The 23,798-nt window shown below is 41.2% G+C and overlaps 1 protein-coding gene across 50 annotated transcripts in view; it reads left to right on the top strand.

Moving 5' to 3' along the window:
- NRXN3 (neurexin 3) overlaps positions 1-23,798 on the top strand; it is a 1,708,033-nt gene that overhangs the window by 1,121,276 nt on the left and 562,959 nt on the right. For 5 of the 50 annotated variants that reach the window (XM_054240676.2, XM_035262130.3, XM_054240677.2 and 2 more), the window contains exon 1: positions 107-1,275. The exons of the other annotated variants lie outside the window; for them this stretch is intronic. In XM_054240676.2, the coding sequence (XP_054096651.1) occupies positions 1,029-1,275 (247 nt within the window). In that variant the 5' untranslated portion in view covers positions 107-1,028. Of the gene's footprint in view, positions 1-106; positions 1,276-23,798 lie in introns of those variants that run through there. 50 annotated transcript variants of the gene reach the window in all.

Raw genomic sequence — 23,798 nt, forward strand, 5'->3', positions numbered from 1 at the left:
GCCAGCCAGTCCCTCGGCAGAGCGCTGGGGCTGCACTGATTTGCTCTCCGGAGTGCGCTATTTGCATATGACTTGCCCATTTGTGAATTTGGCTCCTCAACTCCTCGCTTCACTTCACCTGTGCCTCTCCGGCCCGCGCACTTCGCAGGCGCCCGCCCGCCTCTCGGCCCCTTCTGCCGCCTGCCGGGCACCTCCTCTTGCGCTCTCCCTGATTTCGCCCACCCGCCTCCCTCCGCCCAGTGCCACGTTGGTTTGGGTCGCTGCTCCGCGCCGGGTTCCTCCTCCTCTCCTCTTTCCCTCCAGTCCTTCTTGTTCTCTTCCTCTGGCTGCGGTGGCTGCTGCTGCTTTTCATCCAGTTGGGAAACCAAGGAAGCCGGCGGCAGCTCCGCGGAGCTAGTCCAGCACGCGCAGGGTTAACAGCCTCGCGCTCCCGCGGAGACTCCCTGGAACACCCGAAGAACTCTTCCACCTGCAGCCCCCTTTTGCCTGGCAGTTCTGCATTGCATCGCATGGAAGTGGAAACAGGAAAATAAAAATGTTCAAACTCCTTGGATGTTGGGATAAACTCACCTGAACCCACTCGGGGCTCCTGCTGCCTCCTTCTCTTCCTTCATTGACGCCTTTCCTCTGTGTGGCTCCCCGGAGTGTGCAGTTAAGTCATCAGACTCGAGATGCCTAGAGATCTGGAGGAAGCCGCGCCGGTCTTCCCCTGACATGCGTGGCATGCCGGGGCTCCCTAGGAGGTTTGCTATACCTGAGAGGACACTGGCATCCTAAATTTCAGCCCTGGGAAAGAGAAGGGGCTTTGCTTTTTATCACTTTTTTTTCCTTTAGTATCTTTTTTTTTTTTTTTTTTTTTTTTTTTTAACTGATTCATCATTGTCTTGAAAGCGCATATTGCTTCCCTCTTCCCCAAATTCTGGCAACTCTTCCTCCTGCTACGATGGGCCCTTGGGCATCATGAACTTCATTACTCCTCACTGGCTGGAATTCAAACTGCCCATCTGTAGTGGTCCCGTGCGTTGACCATGCACCTGAGAATCCACGCGAGGCGGAGCCCTCCTCGCCGGCCGGCCTGGACGCTTGGGATCTGGTCCCTGTTCTGGGGATGCATCGTCAGCTCTGTGTGGAGTTCTTCTAATGTAGCTTCCTCCTCCTCCACCTCTTCCTCGCCGGGGTCTCACTCTCAGCACGAGCACCATTTCCATGGCAGCAAGCATCACTCAGTGCCTATTTCTATCTATCGCTCCCCTGTTTCCCTTCGAGGAGGGCACGGTGGGTCTCTCTGCTCTTTATCCTTTTAATGGGGCATAGCAATTCCTTAACTCTCTCGCCTTGTAGGTAGTGTCAAGGGTGGGAAGAGAATTTTCTAAAAAATGAATTTTAAAATGATGAAAAGCATCGCATGTCCATGAGGGAAGCGAATTTCTACTTTCTCTTAAAGGTTAGTGTTTTCTGCCCTAGACCCCGTCCCCCACCTCCACTTTTCTCTAAAGGGTTCTTCTCTCCTTGGCTCCCTTATTCACAGCTGCAGACACCACACTCTCTCTTTTGCAACCTTCTACTCTCCCCACCCCCATGGTGGCAGGCAACTTACAGATGAGTCCCAATGCTGTACTTGGAGAAATAGTCGTTCACCTTGCCTTCACCCTTCTTTGCTCTGGTCTTGCTTGGGAGCTAGTCGGGGTGGGGTGGGGGCAGGGTAGGAAAAGCAGACAACAGGAATCAGGTTTTCAGCCAGAAGCTGATTGAATCGTTATAAAGTAGCCCGTGTGGTAAAGGTCAGCCAAGAGTAGCTGAATTTAAGAAGGCAGAAAATATAATTAACAACCCGTGGCCATTTGTGTTGATTTTGGCAGCTTTATGTTTGCCCACATGTCTGTCTAGAGATTGAAAGAGCAGCTATCTCTCAAACTACACATCTAATATCACTATCAGAGAGGAACCAATATGTAAGATAAGCCTAAGTTCATTTATAATTTACCCAAGTGTAAATGATAGTAACTTCAATTCCACCATGTATGCAAATGTTATTTCATATCTAGGGAGCAGAGATGGGCTTGTTCACATAATACAGGTATGATGTGTTTTACTCCCAGTGACTCTCCTTGCATGGCTATTGAAGGAAGAGATCTATGGCTTTTAAAATTATATGCAGCTCCTAGCTGGCTGCCTCTAAAAGGGCGATGTCTGTAGCTAAGGTAGGAGCTTGCTGTAGTAAACTGTTCTAAAGAAAGGAGCTTCCTTATTTGTTTACTATGCACTCCTCTCTGATGGTAAGGAGAGTAGGACACACAGAAACGAAGACTGGCTGCAGAAACAGCCCTCCAGGGAACAGGAGCCTGAACCATATTAGGGGGTCCCTACCCTTGTTTGTATTTTAAAGACTGATAACATGCAGACCCCATTTGGAAAGTTGATTCTTCCTGCTGCCTCTGAGCCCTGGGCTTCGGCTTTATGCCATCTGTAGTGTAAGTGTCAGCACATTGAGAAAATGCCAGCACATACTCGGGCTCTTTTGGACTCTTTAAGTTTTATTTGATCGTGTTGTCAAGCAGCTCAAAGCCTGTAAGGTTGGTGGAGGAGGATGGTGAAAAGAAGGGACTGCTTGATCTTGATCTGGTGGCTGTTTTCTCTGTGACTCCTGCTTGGTCTGGTGTTGGTTCCCAAAACAAACAAACAAACAAAAAAAAAAAAAAAAGAGGAGCAAACCAACCTAGGAGAAGAAAGAGCCACAACCACCAAAAAAGCAATTTCATTGACACGGAAACTTAGCTCTTACGGGGGAAAGGGACTGGAGGGAGTGGGTAAGAAAGAAAAAAAAAAGTGGGGGGGGGAGTGGGAGAAAGGGGAAGCCAGACAGACTGTTACTAATAGCCATAATTAAATATGGAAATCCTCAGAGATAATTAGCTAAATTTTGCTAATTACTGTAACTGATCAGCAGGGAGAGGAAGATTATGCATCAGTTAGAGGTTAGGGGCGGCAGGGTCTTTGATGTCTTTTGTTCAGGATGCAAACAGTTAAAGCAGATACTATTAAGTGATGGAATTTGCAGAGCAGTGCTTACCTGGGGTCCCTAAGTCAGTCTCTCTCTTTCTCTCTCTGTCTCTCTCTCTCTGTCTCTGTCTCTCTCTCTCTCTCTCTCTCTCTCTCTCTCTCTCTCTCTCTCTCTCTCTTTCTCTCATAGAGGGTTTGAACCTTGCACAGTTTAAACATGACTCTTTTTTTCATTTATTTCCTCAAGGATTGGTTGCACAGTCTCCTTTAAATCTTTTTGACTGATCCCCAGTCTGGTTTCTCATTAACCTACATCTGATAAGATTCAGCATGATGGGAAATAAGAAGAAAGTAAGTAAATGGATAGAGACCCCAGAAAAGGCCCTCATACACACCAGAGCTGTAGAGTACAGTGAACTCCAGGGTCTGGCATGGCTGAGATAAGAAAACTCATGAATTCAACTCTTCACAATCCTCTTACAATCCTGAAGTCTCAATTCATTGATTTGGGGCTTGGAGGAATGCATCTATATTAAGTAGGCTCCTTGCATATTTAATTGATGTTTTTGAGGATAAAGTCAAGAGAAGCAGCAATCAACAAACTATCCCTACATCTGGCTCTCATTCTGCATCCAAGCTGCGACCCTTTGCATCTCTAACTAAAAGGACCAGAAGACCCCACAGAGCTTTGCTAATGCACCTCTCATTCTTATTTGGTACATACTTGTTTTTTTTTTTCCCTAGTCCAAGGGAAAGATCTAGCTAACAGCAATTGTTTTAAAAATCTTTTGGGTGAAGGTGGTAGGAGGCATGGCACCAAGAAACTGATGGTTGTTGCTGATGATTTACTGCCAATCTTGTTCCAGAGTTAAAGGCAGCCCTCTCCTCTCTATTGTCTGTGCAGAAGTAAATGCCCTTAATTTTGGTGTGAAACAAAACTAGAGCCTTGGGTCCAAGAATCTCCTTTGGACTTAAGAGGTTTGTTTTTGTTTTTTGTTTTTTTTTTCTAACTACACCTTTGCCCATTTTCTGAGAAGCCAAAGTCCTCAAAGCTGCTGCTCATCAGTTGGTGCCCCAACCCCCTTTCCCCACTATCCAGCGCTATAGAGGGATTCATGCTAAGATAGATGGAAGAAACAGAAATCCTCCAAATAGCTGATATTTTACCTACACTTTTGCCTGTGCTTGGTTCCAATCTTTAGAAAATTGGTTATGTTATAAATTTGCTTAAAGTCTTTATCCCAGTGCAGCCTAGAGGATGCTGGGATTCTTTGTCAATGAGGAGACCAAGGCCACACTTATCTGGGATATCCCAAACTGCCTTACGTTAGGATTGTGTTTCAGGATGGGATCTGCTTTCTTCTTCAAGGGAATCTGGTAGATCCTTCCCCATTCCCTTAGAGTCTTCACCTGACTTTCATGCTGTCTTCTGTTCACCAGTCATTCAGTCAATACTCATTACGCACTTACTATGTGCCAGGTTGAGTGCTACTGCTGAAGATACAGAACCAAATAAGACACTGTGGTATTCAGCTAGGAATAATTGCAAAACTTTATATATATGCTTCCGTAGTTTTAAAAGTGCAGGGAGTGGGTGGAAATCCAAATATCAAGTGAAATTAATATAAAATCTAAATATCCTTTATAAAATGGAGGACTTACAGTATCCTGTTATTTAAAATATCCCTCCAGGTTCCTTTTCATCCTTGGCTTTATTTCCATATGTAAATATCATTTTTTATCAAAGCACAAGGTAGTTTAGTGATTACAGATCTATAAATAGTAAAATATATTTGTTTAGCAAGCTTTAGTTACATAAGAGAGTTTTGTATATTTTTTCCTTGTTTTTTTTCCTCTTTCTCACCTTTAAGAAATCCAATGTGGCCAGGCACGATAGCTCATGCCTGTAATCCTAGCTCTTTGGGAGGCCAAGGCAGGCAGATCACCTGAGATCAAGAGTTTGAATCAAGACCCACCTGGCCAACATGGGGAAACCCAGTCTCTACTAAAAATAGCAACAGCAACAACAAGAAAAGAACTCCAATGTACATCTACCTAAGAAATGCTTCAGTATTTGTAGTTTAAAGACAGTTTTCTTCAAGGATCAATTGCTCAGTCTCCTTTAAATAAATCTTTTTGACTGGTCCCCAGTCTGGGTTTTCACTAACCTACATCTGATAAAATTCAGTGTTATGGAAAATAAAAAAGAAAGTAAGTAAATGGCTAGAGACCCTAGAAAAGGCCCTCAGACCCACCAGAACTGTAGAGTACAGTGGTTTTATGTTTACCTTAAATGTTATTCTCCACAAAATAGCATACTTTCCTGGCTCTGCAGACATTTGTGGGGACTAGTTAAGGACATAGAACTCTTGGAAAGCTCAGTTTTAAAAGGGAACACACTACAATATATTTGCAGGAAGATCTCTTGCTCAGAAACCAGAGTGTGTGTAAAAGCGAGGGGTATGTAAGTCCTATTCAGACCATCTTAGCCCATCTGGTGGTTGTGGTGGTGGGCCCCCTGTGACACATGATCCCGGAGTCTTTCTTGGACTCATTTCTTGTCCCAGACACCCACCCCCAAGTTTTTACAGCCCTGGGGCTTGTTTTGCTTTGATCTGTTGAGTGCATTCTTCTGCTCAGCCAGCTGCTTTCTAACCACTTTCTTGATGCCTTCCTTGTTGAGATTCGGGGAGTTGAATAATTCATTGTGTTGGTTGACAGATCAAATGATAAGATTTATATATCTTTGGCCTTAGTGATGAATTAATTAAATTGGTTTCTCCTTTGTCTCCTCTAGATGCCTTGTTTTTCTTCTCTAAAATTCACTGGCAACTAGTAGGTCTGGAGATAAACTTGTTCTTGAGAGACCATCATGGGATGATTACAATATTCTGGTGTAAATTTCTTCAGGACTTTCAACATGGATCATTGGGTGGTGTGGAGTAGGGGCAGCTGTGTCATAGAGAGGAGAAATAAGATAATTAGAACAATTCTCTTCAGGGAGAAAAGACACACACACACACACACACACACACCTTGCCCATACTGGCTGTGGGATGAAATTTTATAGTAAGAACTTGATTCCTTTCACCTCAGATTTTGAATCTAAAAAAGGAATGTATTCCATTTTACATTTCAGTAAATGAACTTATCAGCCCTGCGAAAGTTTGCTTTACTAGAACTCTAGATGACCAGAGAGGGAGGCAAATCTCTGAAGATTAATTTTGAACTTTTCATACTTTCCTTCTCATATTAGTTTGCTAGGGCTACCATAACGAAGTACTATAGACAGGGTGGTTTAAATAATAGCAGTTTGTTTGCTCAAGGCTATGGAGGCTTGGGTCCAAGATCAAGGTGTCAGGAGGTTCGGTTCCTTCTGATATCTCTCTCCTTGGCTTGCAGATGGCGGTTTTCTCCCCATGTCTTCATAGGGTCTGGCCATCATCTACATGCATGCTTCCCTGGTGTCTCTGTGTGTGTCCAAATTCTCCCTTCTTGTGAAAACATCTATCACATTGGATTAGGGTCTACCCTAAAGGTCTCATTTTAACTTAATAATCTCTTTAAAGGCCCTGTCCTCAAACATTCTGAGGCACCAAGAATAAAGCTTTGATGTATGAATTTTGAAGGCACACACTTCAGCCCGTAAGGGCCTTTCTCCTCACCGCCTCCCTTCCCCCACCCCCGACCCAGTTACTGGGAAAGAAGTAAAGCTGTATTGTTTAGTGAATCCCCATTGGACTCAAACTTTCACAGCAGAAAAATCAAACTTCAGTGACACTGGTAGCTACTTACAAAATTGATAAGATAGTGCCCCAAGACATAATGTCATGTTTACACATGTGGGGAAAACAGCACTGGTTCAGTGAAGACTTGTGTTTGCCTTCTTCTCAGTTTATCTTCTGTGACTGAGTCCAGATCTTAATGTGCATGTGGACTAATTCTGTCTGACTGCAGACACATGCTCTCATGTCCACACATTAAAGCGTTCTCCACCTAGACCTGCTGCCCTTCTGAGCCAGACCTTCCGCCCCTGCCATTGACTCCTTTTCGGAACTACAGTTGCTCACTCTTTGCCTTTCCTGAGACACAAACCACCACTTTCACATGTCAGCCTTCAGTGCAAAGAAAAAAAAAAAATAGGTGAATTAAGTATAAATTTCTTGTTTTTTAATTTTCAAATTTCTTCATTTCTCAGTTGAAAAATACATTACTTAAAAAGGCATGAATTTCATTATTTTTCTAAAGTTCATCTGAAAATATAAATATGAGGTAAATTATCTACTTCATGACATGGTTATGTGAAGCTTGGTGAGATGATTGAAAGACCATGTCATTTATAAAACACTGGTTGTTCTAAATCCTAAGCAAGGCATTCAGTTCTTTGGGGAAAGGGAATACCTTTATTTGTTTCTTTGTTTCTGTGCTCAGAATGTGTGCTAATTATGATAATAGGTAAATAATAATGGAGTTCTAGTGGACAGTGTGGTGTTAGGTGAGGTCGGAACAACTGTGGTTGGAGGAAATAGCCTTCAACCTTTGGTTCTAAGAGACTTTGCCTCTAAAAAACTATATCACTAAGAAACTTTGTGAACCTGAATAAGTCACTTGGTTTCACTGAGACTGAATCTCTTTATCTTTAAAGTGAGCAATGATAATAGTTCCCGTACTTACCTCATAGAAATTGAATGAGAGATTAAACAAGTTGTGCTTATACATTGTAAATCAATGTGTACAGGTTACATATTTTATGAGAAATATTTTCATGATAAGGCTGCCCTCTTCGAATTCCTTGCACAAAGAGGAGCTTCAGCGCTGATCATTTGCTGGTTGGTAGATTGTTGTTAAAGAATGTGCATCTGCTGGTTCTCCTCACTTTCCTATCTATACACACAGACTCTTTTGCTTCCAAGAGATTATTTCATTTACATCATACTCTGAGTAAATGTAGATGAGAGAACCTTTTTTGTATTTTCCTGTTTATGGCACTAGAACATAGCATGGGACAAAAGTCAGCTTGTGATGTTTGGTAATGGTGTTCTTAGGTAGAAGTTCATGCCAGGCAAATTTTAGCATGGGCCAACACAGTATAGCAAATCATTTAGAAGCTCAGAGATTTAGTAAAGTGAAAAGAGAGGACTCCAAGGAATACTCGGAGACCATTTTGGAAATTCAGAATTGGATCCCATTTGTAGTAAACCTGTGCAGAATTCGAACATTCCTACAGGATTCTCGGTGTTCATTGTAAACTACAATTTTTAATCTGGTTTATACTAGGAAGAAGCAGGTGTTTTTAAGCACAACGATCTTTAGATCTGGAAGTGGAGAACGTCTTTTAATGCAATGTCTTACGCTTACCAGGGCTCAAAGGTTGCAGAGCAGATAGGAGCACATTATTATGCCAGAACTCTTAGAACTGACTTTGTGAAGCCTGAATTTAAAACAGAATTCTTACTGAGAGGACATGGTGCTGATATATATATATTTTGCCCCCGATTTTCTTCCTGACCAGTTCTGTAACTTTGGATTATAACATCATATTTTTAGATTATGTGAATCTTTTTAACTTTTAGACATTCCATGAGGTATCTTGATTTCCCAACCTATATTCTTTGCTTTACCTGTAGTTTTCTGCATGGCATGTAGTGTGAAAGTACCTTAATACCATAGCTGGGGGAAACTTTCCTTTTCATGTCTTCCTGGTTGGTACAATGAGAGATTTGAGCGAGATGATCTCTCCAAATGTTTTCCAGCACTAGGACTGCATGAGTCCCTGCTTTGTATGTCTTCAAAGATGCCACTCTGCATCTTAAACCTATCTGAGTTCCACAAGTCTGCCAGCATTTTATAGGTCTATTTTCTTGACAATCATAATAACTTATGCCAAAGCCATGAGCCCAGTTTTCTCTTTTCCCCTCAGACAGAAGAAGCATAATGTACCAGAGTGGCACACTGTGATGTTATAAAGCCCGCAATCCAACTTGAGTGCAGTCACGCTGAGATGGGAAGAATGCAGCTTTCGTTTAAACACACCTTAATAATACTAGGAAGGAGCTATATGTTATGTTTAAAATGTTCTGCTGTGTTGAGCCATATCAGAGCAGGGGGCAGACTAGCAACTGGGTTTATAAAGAGGAAACGGTTTATTTCTACTTACAGTTAGGATTTTTAGAGAGATTGCTTGAATCATACACAAGCACATAATGTACGCCCACTGTGTGACAGGTACTCTTCCAAATGCTTTACATATATGACTTCATTTAATCTTCACTAGCTTTTGAACCTAATAAAGTGACTATTTTACAGTTAAAAACACTGAGACTCAGAGAGATTAAGTGGGATAATTAATATGGTGGTAACCCCAGGATTCAAACCTGGTGGTGACCACAAAATTCTTGGTCTTTCTGCTGTACCACACAGTCTGTCAACTCAAGGAACAGACTACACAAACACATCAAGCTCCTTTGTCATGAATAAAGTGCACAGTTTAATGAACCACTTTGATTAACGCAGCTAACATGCCTTTCCAAAGCGTCTATAAGACTGTCCAATTCCTGATAAGTATTGGAATGTTTTCCAGTCTGCCTGAACCCATTTCAACCTAAAGAGATAGCAATTAAAAGGAGCAGACTGACAAAACATTCATACCTGATATGTGTGTTTTTTTGAATGAATGAATGAATGAATCATTCATTGGTTGATTGAATGGCTGAGACCAATCAATCATTTGATCCACATGATACTAGGAGAGGAGAGATGATAGTTTATAAAAGAAGCAAAGGGCACAGGAAGTTATGCACCCTTCAAAAGCACACCAGTGGGTTCATAGAACTGAGAGAGATAAGAGAGCTCAATGTTCCAGGTGGGCAGGATGAGGTCTCAACTAAGAGCATCCAGTTAGTGTCAGAACTGGTTAGGAGCTCAGGCAGCATGACTCTGAGTCCATTGCCATTTCTTTCCTCTACTTCTCTGTCCTTCAAGACACTTTCTTAAATTGCAACCTTGTTCCCCACCTCTTTTTCTTCAGAGGGATCTCCTCTTATCTAGATTATGCCCTGCAGGCGTATATTCTGCCAGCGTTGGACTTTCCAGGCCTTCCATTAAAATTAATTCTTGACCAGGTGCAGTGGCTCACATCTGTAATCTCAGCACTTTGGGAGGCTGAGGTGGGCAGATAACCTGAGGTCAGGAGTTTGAGACCAGCCTGGCCAACGTGGTGAAACTCCATCTCTACTAAAAATACAAAAATAAGCTGGGAATGGTGGCACGTGGCTCCATCCCAGCTACTCAGGAGGCTGAGGCAGGAGAATTGCTTGAACCAGGGAGGAGGAGGTTGCAGTGAGGTGAGATCACACCATTGCACTCCAGTCTGGGTGACAAGAGTGAAACTCCATCTCAAAAAAAAATTATTCATGAGAATCCTTCTAATAGGTGCCTGGCTTTGTGTGCCAAGGTACAGTTTCTTAGGGTGTTCTGAAGGCCTCCTTTGTACAGGAGACCTCAGTGTGAAAAAGTACTCAGAGGCAGGGTTCTGTAAAAGTCTGTCCTGGTTCTCACCAGAAAGCAGGAAGGAAATGGCCTGTCTGCTCACCTGTTACTGCTCTTCATCTAGAAGCGGTGACCAAGATCACAGCTTTGAAGACCTGTCCCCAGCCCCAGTCCTGATCTCTTGCTTATCAGCTATTGAGTGGCTATGAAAACATAAAGCCCCTGGAAACCAGCAAGCCACATTTTCTGAGAGACTGTCCTGCCCTCCCTTTTTTATTGTTTTGAAATATTCCTCTCACCCCCCACGTTAAAACATAACCATGTATATTCACTCCTGAGTGACTTTCCCCCAAACTATGAATTTCAACTATTTCCGAGGCAGTCGTTCAGAATTTGAATATAATTACACTCTTTGGGTGAAAATTGTGGTTTTTGCTACATAAGAAACTAATGGAAATGATCTGCCTGTTCCTGTAGTTTACAGATTATATGCTTCAGAACTGACGATATCTATTTAGGCTGCTTTTCTGTGTGGCACATTGAAATGAAAATGAACTCGGGGTGAGCCACCATGGTTGCTAGGCAGTAGAGCGAGTTGACAGAGCACAGGATTAAACTGAACCCACGTCGGTGTTTTACTTAACATCTATTTGCTTTGCACCTTAGTCATGTGTGGTATCAGAGAAGGGAAAGGAAGAGGAGACAGGAAGAGTCTGGTTATTTGCAGAGACTCAAACAAGTAGGAAGAAATAATCACCCCAAACACCAAAGTGAAATAAGCATTTTTGAAAATTTAAAGTTGCAGCACAATCAACTCATTTAATGAAGAACATGCAAGACCTGAAGAAATGCATAAGTATATTGGACCTATTCAGGGATGTGGTAGCAAGAGGAACTAAATAGATTCCCCAGGCTGGGTTTTGCTTTGGTAGTTCCAGAAAAAAAAAAAATAGCCATCAGTCTAGTTGAAAATTTAAAAAAAAAATGCTTCTACAGTTCATTTAATTTCCTGGCCTCGAATCCCAGATTTATTATGAGCAAGTGGTGATAGTCAGCAAAGGCACTGCGGATTCTTTAGAACTGGTAACTAACAGAGGACCTCCAGTTGCTTTGAAACCCTGGTTTTAATAAAAGCCAGAAGTCCCTTATGAGAAAACAGCTGGATCACAGCTAAAGCAAAACCTCTTCGGACTTTTCAGGTCCATTCTAGACACGTTCCAAGAAATTTAAAAGTTTGTAAAGATGATTAAAGAGTTAAAGCTCCACTCTCAGGAGAATTTGGTCTCATGAATAATTTGGGGGGGAGAGAGGATCCTGTGAGTTGGATGGCCAGAGTTTTATTCTATATTTTTTCCAGGAGCCAATTATTATATATCTTTTTCTGTGACTCAATATATCTGCATAATGGAATGGGCATTTTTGAATGTTCTCTTTTGTTAAATCAAACTTCTTAGATAAATTAAACACAAGATAGGAAATCTCTATCTTCATAAGAATGACAGTAATATCTACTTTGGGTTTTATTGTGGCAACTGATCACTTTTTATTACCCCTGACATCTTTGCCTTTCAATATGCCTGACATTTCTCTAAATGTTATAGTTCACTTAATTGTCCCATGAAGTAGGTAGAGTTGTTTTCCCATTTTTAAAGTTTTATTTTAGCAGAGATGGGGTCTTACAGTGTTGTCCAGACTAGTCTCAAACTCTTGGGCTCAAGTGATCCTTTCGCCTTGGCCTCTCAAAGTGCTGAGATTACCAGCATGAGCCACCATGCCCAGCCCGTTTTCCCATTTTAAAGAGGCAGACTCTGAGGCACGGAAAGTTTGAGTTGCTTGCCTAAGGTCTTATAGATAATATATGACACAACCAGGTTGGGTATTTAAGCAGTTTGAACCTGTCATGTGCTCTTAAGATTTCAGTATTTATGAAATGTTACCTGAATGGTGGGAATAAAATTTCAAAGTGTGATTCTTAAATGGGATACTGGGTCATTTTTAAAAGGACCTTTTAGGGCCTGCCTTGATACAGGATAAATTATGAAGACTGAATATTTTCTGAACTAACAGCTAACAGTAAACACTGACCTCATGTCAAGTATTCAACCAAATACTCTAGCTTACTGCATTTATTCTTTACTGACCGTCCTTCAGGGTAGGCACTATTATTATCATGAATTTGCAGGAACGGAAACTGAGCCACAGAGGGTTAGCAGCTCACTCAAGTTCTTCCACTTACTAACCAGTTAGCTAGCCCAAAGTGTCTGTGGGACTCTTAGGTCAGGTAATCTGTGCAAATAAAGAACTGATCCTGAATACTGAAAGCAACTAATCAGAACACTTCCCTAGATTCACAAATTCTATTACATTATAGAAGAGGCTTTACAAAACAGCCTTTGGAAACTCACACCAGTCCCAGAATCTGCTGGCAGTGAATAGTTACAGCTTCAATCAAGCATCCAAGAGTGAGGGACATCCTCTCTTATGACAAGGAAGCCCATTGGTGGCTCGTGTTTAATTCACTCTACAATCTCTTTTTTCAGGAAGTTTCGCTTCAGGCGCGGTGGCTCACACCTATAATCCCAGCACTTTGGGAGGCCAAGGCAGGCAGATCACAAGGTCAAGAGATTGAGACCATCCTGGCCAACATGGTGAAACCCTGTCTCTACTAAAAATACAAAAATTAGCTGGGCGTGTTGGCAAGTGCCTGTAGTCCCAGCTACTCTGGAGGCTGAGGCTGGAGAATTCCTTGAACCCGGGAGGTGGAGGGTGCAGTGAGCCAAGATTGCGCCACTGCACTCCAGCCTGGCGATGAAGCAAGACTCTATCTCAAAAAAGAAAAAAAGAAAGAAAGGGAATTGTGAGTAATGATTGTGGGGTGGCCTGTCAACTTTACCTTCGCAAGTGTGGCATTCACTTTTCATTAATGCCAATAGGCAAAATTCCAGTGATTTCTAAAATACTTCTTCACCCTTATTAGATCTTATTAGATCACCTTGGATCTACTTTTACTCCTGGTCCTTCATACATATGGCCACAGTTCTTTAAGTGTGAGGGTAAAACTAATGAATGTGTCAAGGAGGCAGTGAGTTTCCAACTTGAGTGAATATGTGTGTGTTTGCGTGCACATGCAGGTAAATGTGTGAGCCAGAAAAAAATGATGCAACAGAAAACCTTCATAGCAGCCCAATTAGCTCCTGGCCTAGAATGTAAGGATCAGACATGAGAGCTAAGTTTGCCATGCATTACAGATGCAGGGATGTTTCAGTACCTGCTTCTTACTGCTCTGGCATCAATTATCTGTGCAGTGTTGTCACAGGCTCATGTCAACATGCTAATAACACTCTCAGGAGTGGACAGCTTTGATGTGAAATAGGAAGGCAAACCTAGAGTCTTGACCTTACATAGGCAACCCCTTCTGTGGGATAACTCATGTTTTCGGGTTCTTGTTTTTTTCATGCCAGAGAGCCATTTTATGTGTATGTATCGGTAACCTCATCATCTGTCAGCTATTAAAGACTGGTTAAACTACTTATTATTAAGAACTCTCTTTCAGAAACTTCTGAGACAGTTCCTTTTATTTCCCTTCCCAAGTCACTTGATATTGGTCCCTGAGAAATAGACCCACAACCTCATCACCAAGTTCCCCAGGCCCCGGGGAACAATGATGCCCCGAAAATAACATTCTGATGAAGGACTTTCTTTGACTCAAAATCTGCTTTCTATTTGTGGAATCATCAAGTGCTAAACCTGCAAGAGGTGTTTAGAGACCCTTTTCAATCAAGTTATTTTTCAGGTGAAAAAAGCTAATAGACCAGAAGTTTGTGAATAGTTTTCCCAAATCACACTTTTCAAATTAGAGGCAAGGTGAGAGTAACGTGCAAGCTCTCGGCCTCTCTATTTAGTCTCTTTCTATTATATCACGATGTTAGCACTCAAGCTCTCCAGGTGTCATCTGTTTTGCTATGGACTGGGAGACTGGGATTGTCTCCAGCATAACTCAAGTAACAAATGAACACAGAAGGAGCAGAGAGCAGCATGACAACCAAGATACTGCCAACACTCACTATTTCCTGTAATTGCCATCCAGAGTGCAGCTCTCACTCCGTCTCAGGAATGCTCCCCGCCCCCGACAGGGTCCCCTGCTTTCTCTCTGCCCCAGCAGCCTAGAAAGGATATTCAGCATACTGCAGTTCAATCAAACTGTTTGATGAGAGCTTTTGAGCCTAATTACATGCAAGGTTTTATCCAGTGAAAGGAAAGAGGAAAGAGAAAGGGAGAAATTAAATTGAAGCGTAAATCAGTCAAGGGCTTAGATCCCGCACTTTCTTTCTTTCTTTCTAATCAAGAGTAAAATGAGAGGAGAGGTTTAAGCATCATCACAAGACACCATTAACTACCCAAGGAGCTCTTGACTGAAGATGGTTTGTCATAAAAAGAAAAGCGTACAGTCTGTCCATAAAAAGGAAGTATCGAGGGTCATGCTGCAGTTTAGGAGCATGACACTAAAAGAGAGAACGGTTGGTTTTTCTGTGATTATTTTAATTCCCCTACATGCCTAGCACATTTTCTCGCACACATTAGGTGTTCTGTAAGTATCTTAAATCAACGGCTTGGTAAATAACGTAGTGCGTAACTTGAGTCATTATCATGTAGGAAAGGGTATGTTATCAACTCATTCAATATTGGACACTACACGTGAAATCAGTATTCAAAATTTTGGCCAGTTTCCCTTTGTGGTTGATGTAGTTTGGGGATATCCCTCTAATATTACTGCTATTTATAGAATGCTTTGCAGTGGAGAAAATTCTCAGTATTTTTTTGATCCACAGCACAGTCCTGTGTGGTAGGAGGACAAGTGGTATGATTGTTATTTGTTCCATTTTTTTTTTAGCTGATGTAATCAAAACCAAAGAAGCATAAATGACTTGACCAGAGTCATTCAAGTATTAAGTGATGGAGCAAAAACTACCTAGCTTCTGTCTATTACATCACCCTGCATGACCTAGAATCTTGTATAGAATTTCTGGGTTCTTCAGTTTATAAGAAGGATAGGAAAACAGAGAGAGGAGTGTTTGCAAAAGAAATGATTTGGAATTCATACTTTATTATTGACCACTTATGATGAGCAATGCAAGGCAGTGGTTCGTGCTCCAAAGTGGAACGTGAAACATGAGCTTCGCCCTCAAAGGCTTACATTGTAGTTACAATTTATTAAAATGATGCTTAGATCTATTCTTTCCATCTCTATTGCATTTTCAACCATATCATCCAAACAGTTGCGACAACCTCCCTTAACAGACCTTCCTTAGCTTCTGTTTTTCCCCCATGTCCATGTTTCACTCACCAATGGAGCCATCCATCTGACACACCAGTCTGATCATGCCACTCTTCCATGGGCTCTTCATGGCCTGAAGGATGCCATCTGATTAGATCATGTCATTTCCTCTGTACGCAGAACAAAAGCTAGCCCCTTACCTTTATGATCTGGCCCAGGCTTATCTCCAACTTCATCTCCTAACATGATCTTTGACCACCTTGGCATTCATCTTTTTCTTTTTCCTTTTTTCCCTCCTTGAATATATCAATCTTGCTACCACTATAGGGCCTTTATATGATCAGTTGCTTTTCTCAGGGATATTTTCATCCAGATTGCCATGTGGCCACTCCTTATTATTATACATCAGTCTTCGACTTCAATGTTATCCTCTCATGAGCCCTTTTCCTTAATCTAAAAAGTACTCTTAGAAGGTACAAGATTATATGAAAAATAAAAACTAAAAAATACTCTTTCAAGTGTCTCTCCAGTATACCATCTTGTTTTGTTTTTACTGTAGCTTGAATATCTCTCTTACGGTATCTTATGTGTGTATTGCTTCCATTAACCCACTAGAAGGAAAGCTCTGAGAGCAGAGACTGTGTTGACCTTGTTCGTGGTTATACTCCCAGTACCTAAGGCAGTGACTAGCGAAGGCTGAGTTTTCATAAACATTGCTGAATAAAGGGATGGATGAATAAATGGCATAGCTGCTTCACAAATATGGGCTCCCTTCTAGCATTTTAACCTCAATACTCACTAGGCCTTTAAAAACATCACAGCACTAGGTCGTACTTTTCCCTTGATTGAGAATCTCTCCTATTTAGTAGACTGCTACTAATTTCTTACATTACAGCTCACTCCATATTATCTGTTCTGCAAAGTTTTCCCTACTTCCCACTGCACAGAGAGTTTTTCAGTCTTCTGTTTTCTTTTTTCTCTATAGCAGTTTTCTCTTGAATAATAAAAATTATTAAACATGTATGAAGTCTTCTACTGTTTTCCAGGCACTGTCCTGCGTCAGATTCTTAAATATAAATAAGATTTGGGCCTTGCCTACAAGAGGTTCGTGCCTTGGTAGAAGAGCTCGCTTTCATTTTATTAAACATATAACATTGCGTTGCTATCATTTGTTGATGGTGGTTGTTTTCTCCCCTAGCCTCTGCTTTTCTTAAGGGTAAGGAATGAGTCATTCATTTCTATATTTTGACTAACGTAGTTTTCCTTTTACAAAAGGTGCTTAATGATACTCATAAATGAAAGAATAGAATGAGTGGGTTGAAAAGGTAAGAACATACGGTATTTTAATGCACGTTGTAGTGTGACAAACATCATGAGATAAGTACAAACTACCCTCGGGACTTAGAGGGGGAAGATATCACAACCAATGAGGTCATTAAAAAGTGCTTCATAGGAGAAATCAACTTCGTATCATGTTTTGAAGAATGATTTCCACAGGCATGCAGGAGATGGGGTGAAATATACTTGGGAAAAAAAATTAGGTGTTCCGGAATCGGTGACTCCATTTACTGAGTTTTGGGCTTGTGGGGCTCCATTGTGAGAGGGGCTGAGGATGAAGGTTGGGGCTCTTTGATGGAGGGCCTTGAGTTGGATATCGTCGGCATATACAGTTTACAAATTGGTAATATAAATATTGTATGATTTGTCCCTTTCAATCTCCCCATAATTCTTTTATTATTAGCACTATTTACAAGAGGAAAAAAAGGGTCAAGGCTGAGAAGTTGATGCTTACATGTTATAGGAGGTTGCTGTATCTTTTCAAAATGTGAAACTGGAAGACAAAACAAAAGCAAATAAATAAAACACAAAAGTCTCTTTCTTCACTGTTTCCAGTGCCCTCCAAATCAAGATAAAAATGTTGAATGTGGCCTAGCAGTTCCTGCATGATCTGGCATCACTAGCATAGCACGTTCAGCCTCATAACCCAAGGTCCTTCTGCCTTCTCTATTCCAGGACTCTGGGCTTCTCCCTTCTTTATTCCAGGCCTCTGGGCTTCTCCCAGCCACTCCTATTCACTGCTGCGGACTTGCTTTTGCTCATTCTATTTAAACAGCATCCTCACTTCTTCTGGACAGTCACCTACTCGGAACTAAGATCTCTTCTTTAGTATAGCACCTCCTCAAGGAAGTCCCCCTGCCACTCCTTTGAGAAATTCGAATTCCCAAAGCATAGGTTCTCATACCTTCTGGAACTCTCCCCTCTTGCTCATTTCAAGATTCATTTTTATACACTGGGCTGTGAGATTATCTGATTAATATCTGTTTCCTAAGAAGATTCCATTGGGATTAGATAGCATTGTTAGATTTATTTAGAAAATAAAAATGCAAGACACCCACTTAACTTTGTATTCAGATAAATAACTGACTTTTTTTTTTTTTCTGGAGACAGAGTTCCTTGTTACCCAGGCTGGAGTGCAATGGCGCGATCTTGGATCACTGCAACCTCCACCTCCTGGGTTCAAGCAATTCTCCTGCCTCAGCCTCCTGAGTAGCTGGGATTACAGGCATGGGCCACCATGCCCGGCTAATTTTGTATTTTTATTAGAGATGGGGTTTCTTCCTGTTGGTCAGTCTGGTCTTGAACTCCCGATCTCAGGTGATCCGCCTGCCTTGAGCTCCCAAAGTGCTGGATTACAGGCATGAGCCATGGCACCTGACTATATATAACTGACTTTTTTAAAGTACAGGTATATCCCATGCAATATTTGGAATATACTCATAATTTTAAAATGTTGTTGTTTATTTGAAATTCAAATTTAACTGGACATCCGATATTTTATCTGGCAACCTATATTTTATCTCGTTAGAGACCACATCTGTTTTCTTCTTCTGGCATAATCACTGCAGTTGTAACAAACAGGTAATCATCTAATGTCGGATGAATAAATAAAACGAGTTTAAAAATGTTCTGGGAGCATCATGTAGGCTAAATTGGAATGACAAGAGACTGAATTCGTAAGGACTCATTAGCAAACTCTGAAAATCAATAAAGGGAAAGTTAAGGACAGGGTGGTGGCTTTGAGACTGGAATGATGGAGACGTATAGGAGGAATATTTCCAGGTGGGGCTCAGAATTTGCACAGGTGTGAGTGGGTAGCAAACCAGCGCTGCAGGCCATTTCCAATTACTAGTGATCAGGACCAAAACCAGTAAGGAAGAGAAAAATAAATATAACGCCTCTCATTTACATAGTGCTTCACAACTTTTAAAGTGCCGTTTCATGTTCTCCATTATGCCCCTTTGTAGGAGAGTATTGTTTCTAAAAAGATGGCCATTTAATTATCACTTTTCCTTGTAAATTCAATAACATTTCCCAGTCAGTGTACTTTATCAGTTCAGAGCTGTTTGTCTTCATATCTGTGTATATTTTAACAGGTTTCTTTTATTTCAGTTCCACATTGCTCAGCGCCGAATCGTTTATTTCTGAAGCACCAGGTAATTTTGTATTTTGCATAACAAATCCGAAATTTATTTGCACGAGCAGGTTGATTTTATATCCATCAGATTTTCTAAAAATGGGCTATAACTGGCTTATAATGACATGACCAGCCAGAGGCTAATTTCTATGGTATTTCTTCCTGATGCCAGAATAGGTAGACAAATCACAAGCACCCACTTCAGATAATAAAGATATAATTCCAGTCATTCAAATTTGTGTTGAAAGCAAATCTTTTCACTTCTTATTTTTCAATTAGTGCCAAGTGTGGCTCCATGGCTTGTAGCTACAGAAGGCCAGGTGATCGAGCATTCTTAACCAGATACATGAATAGGGAGACCATGGTTCTGCAATTGACATTTCTTCCGCTGCTCTTTCAGAGGACTCAACACATTTTTTCTCACCACGCGCTTGCCTGTGAGCTGCTATTTGAAAGATAAGGTGGGATGAATAAATGATTAAGCAAGTGAGACAATAAGAAGCAACATAGTGTAGAGCACCAAATGTGAGCTTTTAACTCCACATATCTGAGTGTGACTGATCACTCTCTCAGTAAGTCACCCAGAGGTTAGCAAACTTTTCCTGTGAAGGACAAGACGGTAAGCATTTTCAGCTTTGCAAGCAATATAGTCTCTGCCTCCACAACTACTCAACACTACCATTATAATGTAAATGCAACCACAGACTATATGCAAACAAATGAGTGTGGCTATATCACAGTGAAACTTTATTTGCAAAAACAGGAGCTAGTTTGCTGACCCCTGTCCCTAGATTTAAGCTTCCTGATCAGAAAATGGCCATAATAAAACCTATATAGCAAAATTGTTGTGATTAAACATTTTTATATACCCAAAAAACTTAGTAAAGATTCAGGCACATTAATGAGTATTCCATAAATGCTAACCTGTGTCATGATTATAACATGTTTTAGGACTGCAAGGAATCTTAGGTGTTACAATTTTCTCCTTTCAAAAGATACCTAAATGGAGGGTTCAAGAATTATAGGGACTTAACCAGGGTTACAGCATCCATTTCCCTGCAATCCTGTTTGCATACCACTTCCAGAAATCCCAATAAATATGACAACATGAAGCCAAGCTATATATTGGGGGATATTTGAGCATCGATTCAATATGTATGCATCGAATGTCAGCCATATAAGACATTGTGCAATATATTACAAGTGACACAAAGATCAATAAAGTTCCCACGTTGGACAATCTGACAGCTTAAGTCACCTAAGTAACCATAATGAAGTGGAAAGTGGCAAGTATCAAAAGAGTGAGTGTCCCCTGCATGCCAAGCACTATGCTGAAGTGCTTATGTGTGTTGTCCCCTATGGTCCCCCCAACAGGTGATTTTTAGCATTTCATCCTCGATGACATTCAAATGTTAAGTGATCTGCCCTAGGTCAAAAGTTACTAAGTGGTAGAACAAAGATTTAAACTTGTTTCTCTAATTGAACAATGTGTTTTCTACCAGCCACTGGGGAAGTCCTTATAGCTGAGGAGTAGTTTAGTTAGCTATTTCTACAAAACAAACTACACTAAAAAGTTATGTTTAAAGTGGACGTGTTATCTGCTTATGATTCTGTGGGTCAGCAGGTTAGACTTGACTCAGCTGGGTAGCTTAGATGATCTCACATGAGGTCCCTCATGTAGCTGCAGTTATCTGGCAGATAAGCAGGGGCTGATGGTCTAATATGGTCTCACACATATCTCTAGCAATTGGTTCTGGTTATTAGGCTGAGGAGCCTTAGGTGATATCTCTGTACCACATGACCTCTCATCTTGGTTAGTGTCAGCTCCTCTTAAGAGCTTGGCAACCATATAAGAAGACTTTCATTGCATTCTATTGGTCAAAGCAAGTCTCAGGGCCAGGCCAGATTCAGTGCATAGGGAAACAGATGACATGTCTTAGTGGGAGGAACAGCAAAATCATATTACAAAAGGGTTAGCATGCAAGGATGGGAGGGTTTCTTGCTGTGTTTGCAAATAATCTACCGTAAAGTGATAATTGAGTTGGACCTTCACGGAAAATGAAGATTTGGAAAATACAGACTTTGCCAGAGCAGGGATTATAAAGAGAATTACTTCAGATTAGCTGAGAATGAGGCCACATGACTTACTGCATCATTGAGGAAATTTCCTCTTGTCTTTGCTCCACAAGAGCACTGCTATTGCCAGTTGTAAGGACATAATTGCCAATTTCATATATATGATACTTCTAACTTTTCAGAGGATTTTTATTTTTGCTATATCACATTAAATATGCTATATAGTTCTGTTGCATTTTTTAATTCAGAGAAAGATGACACATCTGCTCATTTCTTTCCTCTCTGCAAGTTGGCATTGCCATTGCAAAAAAGCCCAGGATCCCAGCTCACTTTCCAAAAGACAATCATGTGGACTATCTGCTGTGATTGACTGTGGCTGAGTGTTTGCCCTGGCAGCTGTTTTGTTGCTGAAGATGAAAGCTTGATGGACTTTAAGACGAAAAGGAAGGAAGAGGAGAAATTTGATTTCATCAGCAGCTGTCTTACCCATCTTCATTAAGATGGGTTGTGGACACTTCAAGGCCATTCTGAACCAGTGGTCATAAAACTAATAGGTGCCACTCAACCTGGGCTGCTTGTATTATTGCCTGGGACCTGTCATCTCGGTAGTTATTGCAAAAGGAGAAGGAATCTACTGTAGGGAACACAGTGGTCCTTGTGTGACAGAAGTAAAACTGAAAGAAATAGATTTTTCTATTAGCTGCAAATCAAACCCTTGCACATCATCCCTTGGAGGTGACAGTGCCTGCTTCTCTGAGGCAGGGTTTAAACAAATCATTTGGGCTTGCAGAAGATAATATAAGATTAATACCCATGTGTGTTTATATGTATTTGTGGGGTGTGTGTGTGTGTATGTGTGCATATATGACAAAAAACTACATGGCTCCTCATTTGAAGTTTTGGAATTCGCTATTAATAGATGTGTATGATTAAGGGATCCATTTATGGATTTGAAGTTGAAATAGGGGAACTGAGATGTATTCTGAAGAGGGAAGGAGAAGAGGGAATCCAGACCTGATTAGGGGAATATTGAAATAAGTGGGTGAATAATATTCGGTCTCCCAGGTTTCTGGCTATGAAACTCTTTTCTTCCAGAAATATTTGCTGAAGGGAGGCAAGAAAACATTCCTTTTCTTCTGACAATCAAACATTTCAAATGTCAGCCTGCATGGGTGTTTCTCTCTATTCTTGAGGCTCCTTTGTGTTTCAGCCTAACACCTCACATCCTGTGGGTTGTAATAATAATGGTAGCAGTTACCGTTTATTGAGCCCTTGTCATATGCCAGGTGTTTTACATATATTACAGTGTCTGTAATCCATACAAGAATTCGTACAAGATAGCTATCACTATGCCCAGGTGTGTTAGTCCGTTTGTGTTGCTATAAAGGAATACAAGAGGCTGGGTAATTTATTAAATAAAGAGGTTTATTTGGCTCATGGTTTTGCAGACTGTACAAGCATGGCAGCAGCATCTGCTTGGCTTCTGGAGAGGCCCCAGGAAGCTTTTACTCACTGTAGAAGGTAAAGAAAGGGCAGATAGGTCATATGGCAAGAGAGGAAGCAAGAGAGATAAGGGAGGAACTGTCAGGATCTTTTTAACAATCAGATCTCATGATAACTAACAGAGTGAGAACTCATTCATTATTTCAAAGAGGGTATGATATGGTTTGGCTCTGAGTCCCCACCCAAATCTCATCTTGAATTGCAATCCCTGTGTGCTGAGGGAGAGACCTAGTAGTGGGTGATTAGATCATGAGGGTGGTTTCCCCCATCCTATTCTCATGATGACGAGTTCTCAGGAGGTTTGATTGTTTAAAAGTGTGGCCCTTCCCCTCTCTCTCTCTCTCTCCCGCTGCCGTGTAAGACATGCCTTTCTTCTCTCTCACCTTCCGCCATTATTGTGAGTTTCCTGAGGGCTCCCCAGCCATATGGAACTGTGAGTCAATTATACCTCATTTCTTTATAAATTACCCAGTCTCAGGTAGTTCTTTATAGCAGTGTGAAAACAGACCATACAGGACACCAAGCCATTCATGAGGAATCTGTCCTGCTGATCCAAACACTTCCCTCCAGGCCCCATCTCCAGTATTGGAGGATTACATTTCAACATGAAGGGGAGGGGATAAATATCCAAACTGTATCATCAGGAAACTATAGCTCTGGGAGATTAAGTAACTTACAATGCACAGCTTATATGTTTCAATGTAGGAATCCAAACTCCCAAAGCTCGTGCCCTCCTACTATACTACCCTGACTCTTCCAGGCTTGGGACTTTAGGAAATGACCTTTATGAGTAGTGTAAAGATGCATTAAGGAATTTTCAATCAGCTCTTGTCTAGATCTTCTTTGGAAAGTCTTCTTAGCTACTGACAAGTCAAAATACCAGCTACTTGATCTAATAGTGTTATTAGCAAAAAAACTAAAAACATGAAGCAGTGCAGTCTTTTGAAATCAGGAAGGACTTACTAAGCCATCTCATGGTTC

Source organism: Callithrix jacchus, chromosome 8, assembly GCF_049354715.1.
Source record: "Callithrix jacchus isolate 240 chromosome 8, calJac240_pri, whole genome shotgun sequence".
Classification (NCBI taxonomy): Eukaryota; Metazoa; Chordata; class Mammalia; order Primates; family Cebidae; genus Callithrix; species Callithrix jacchus.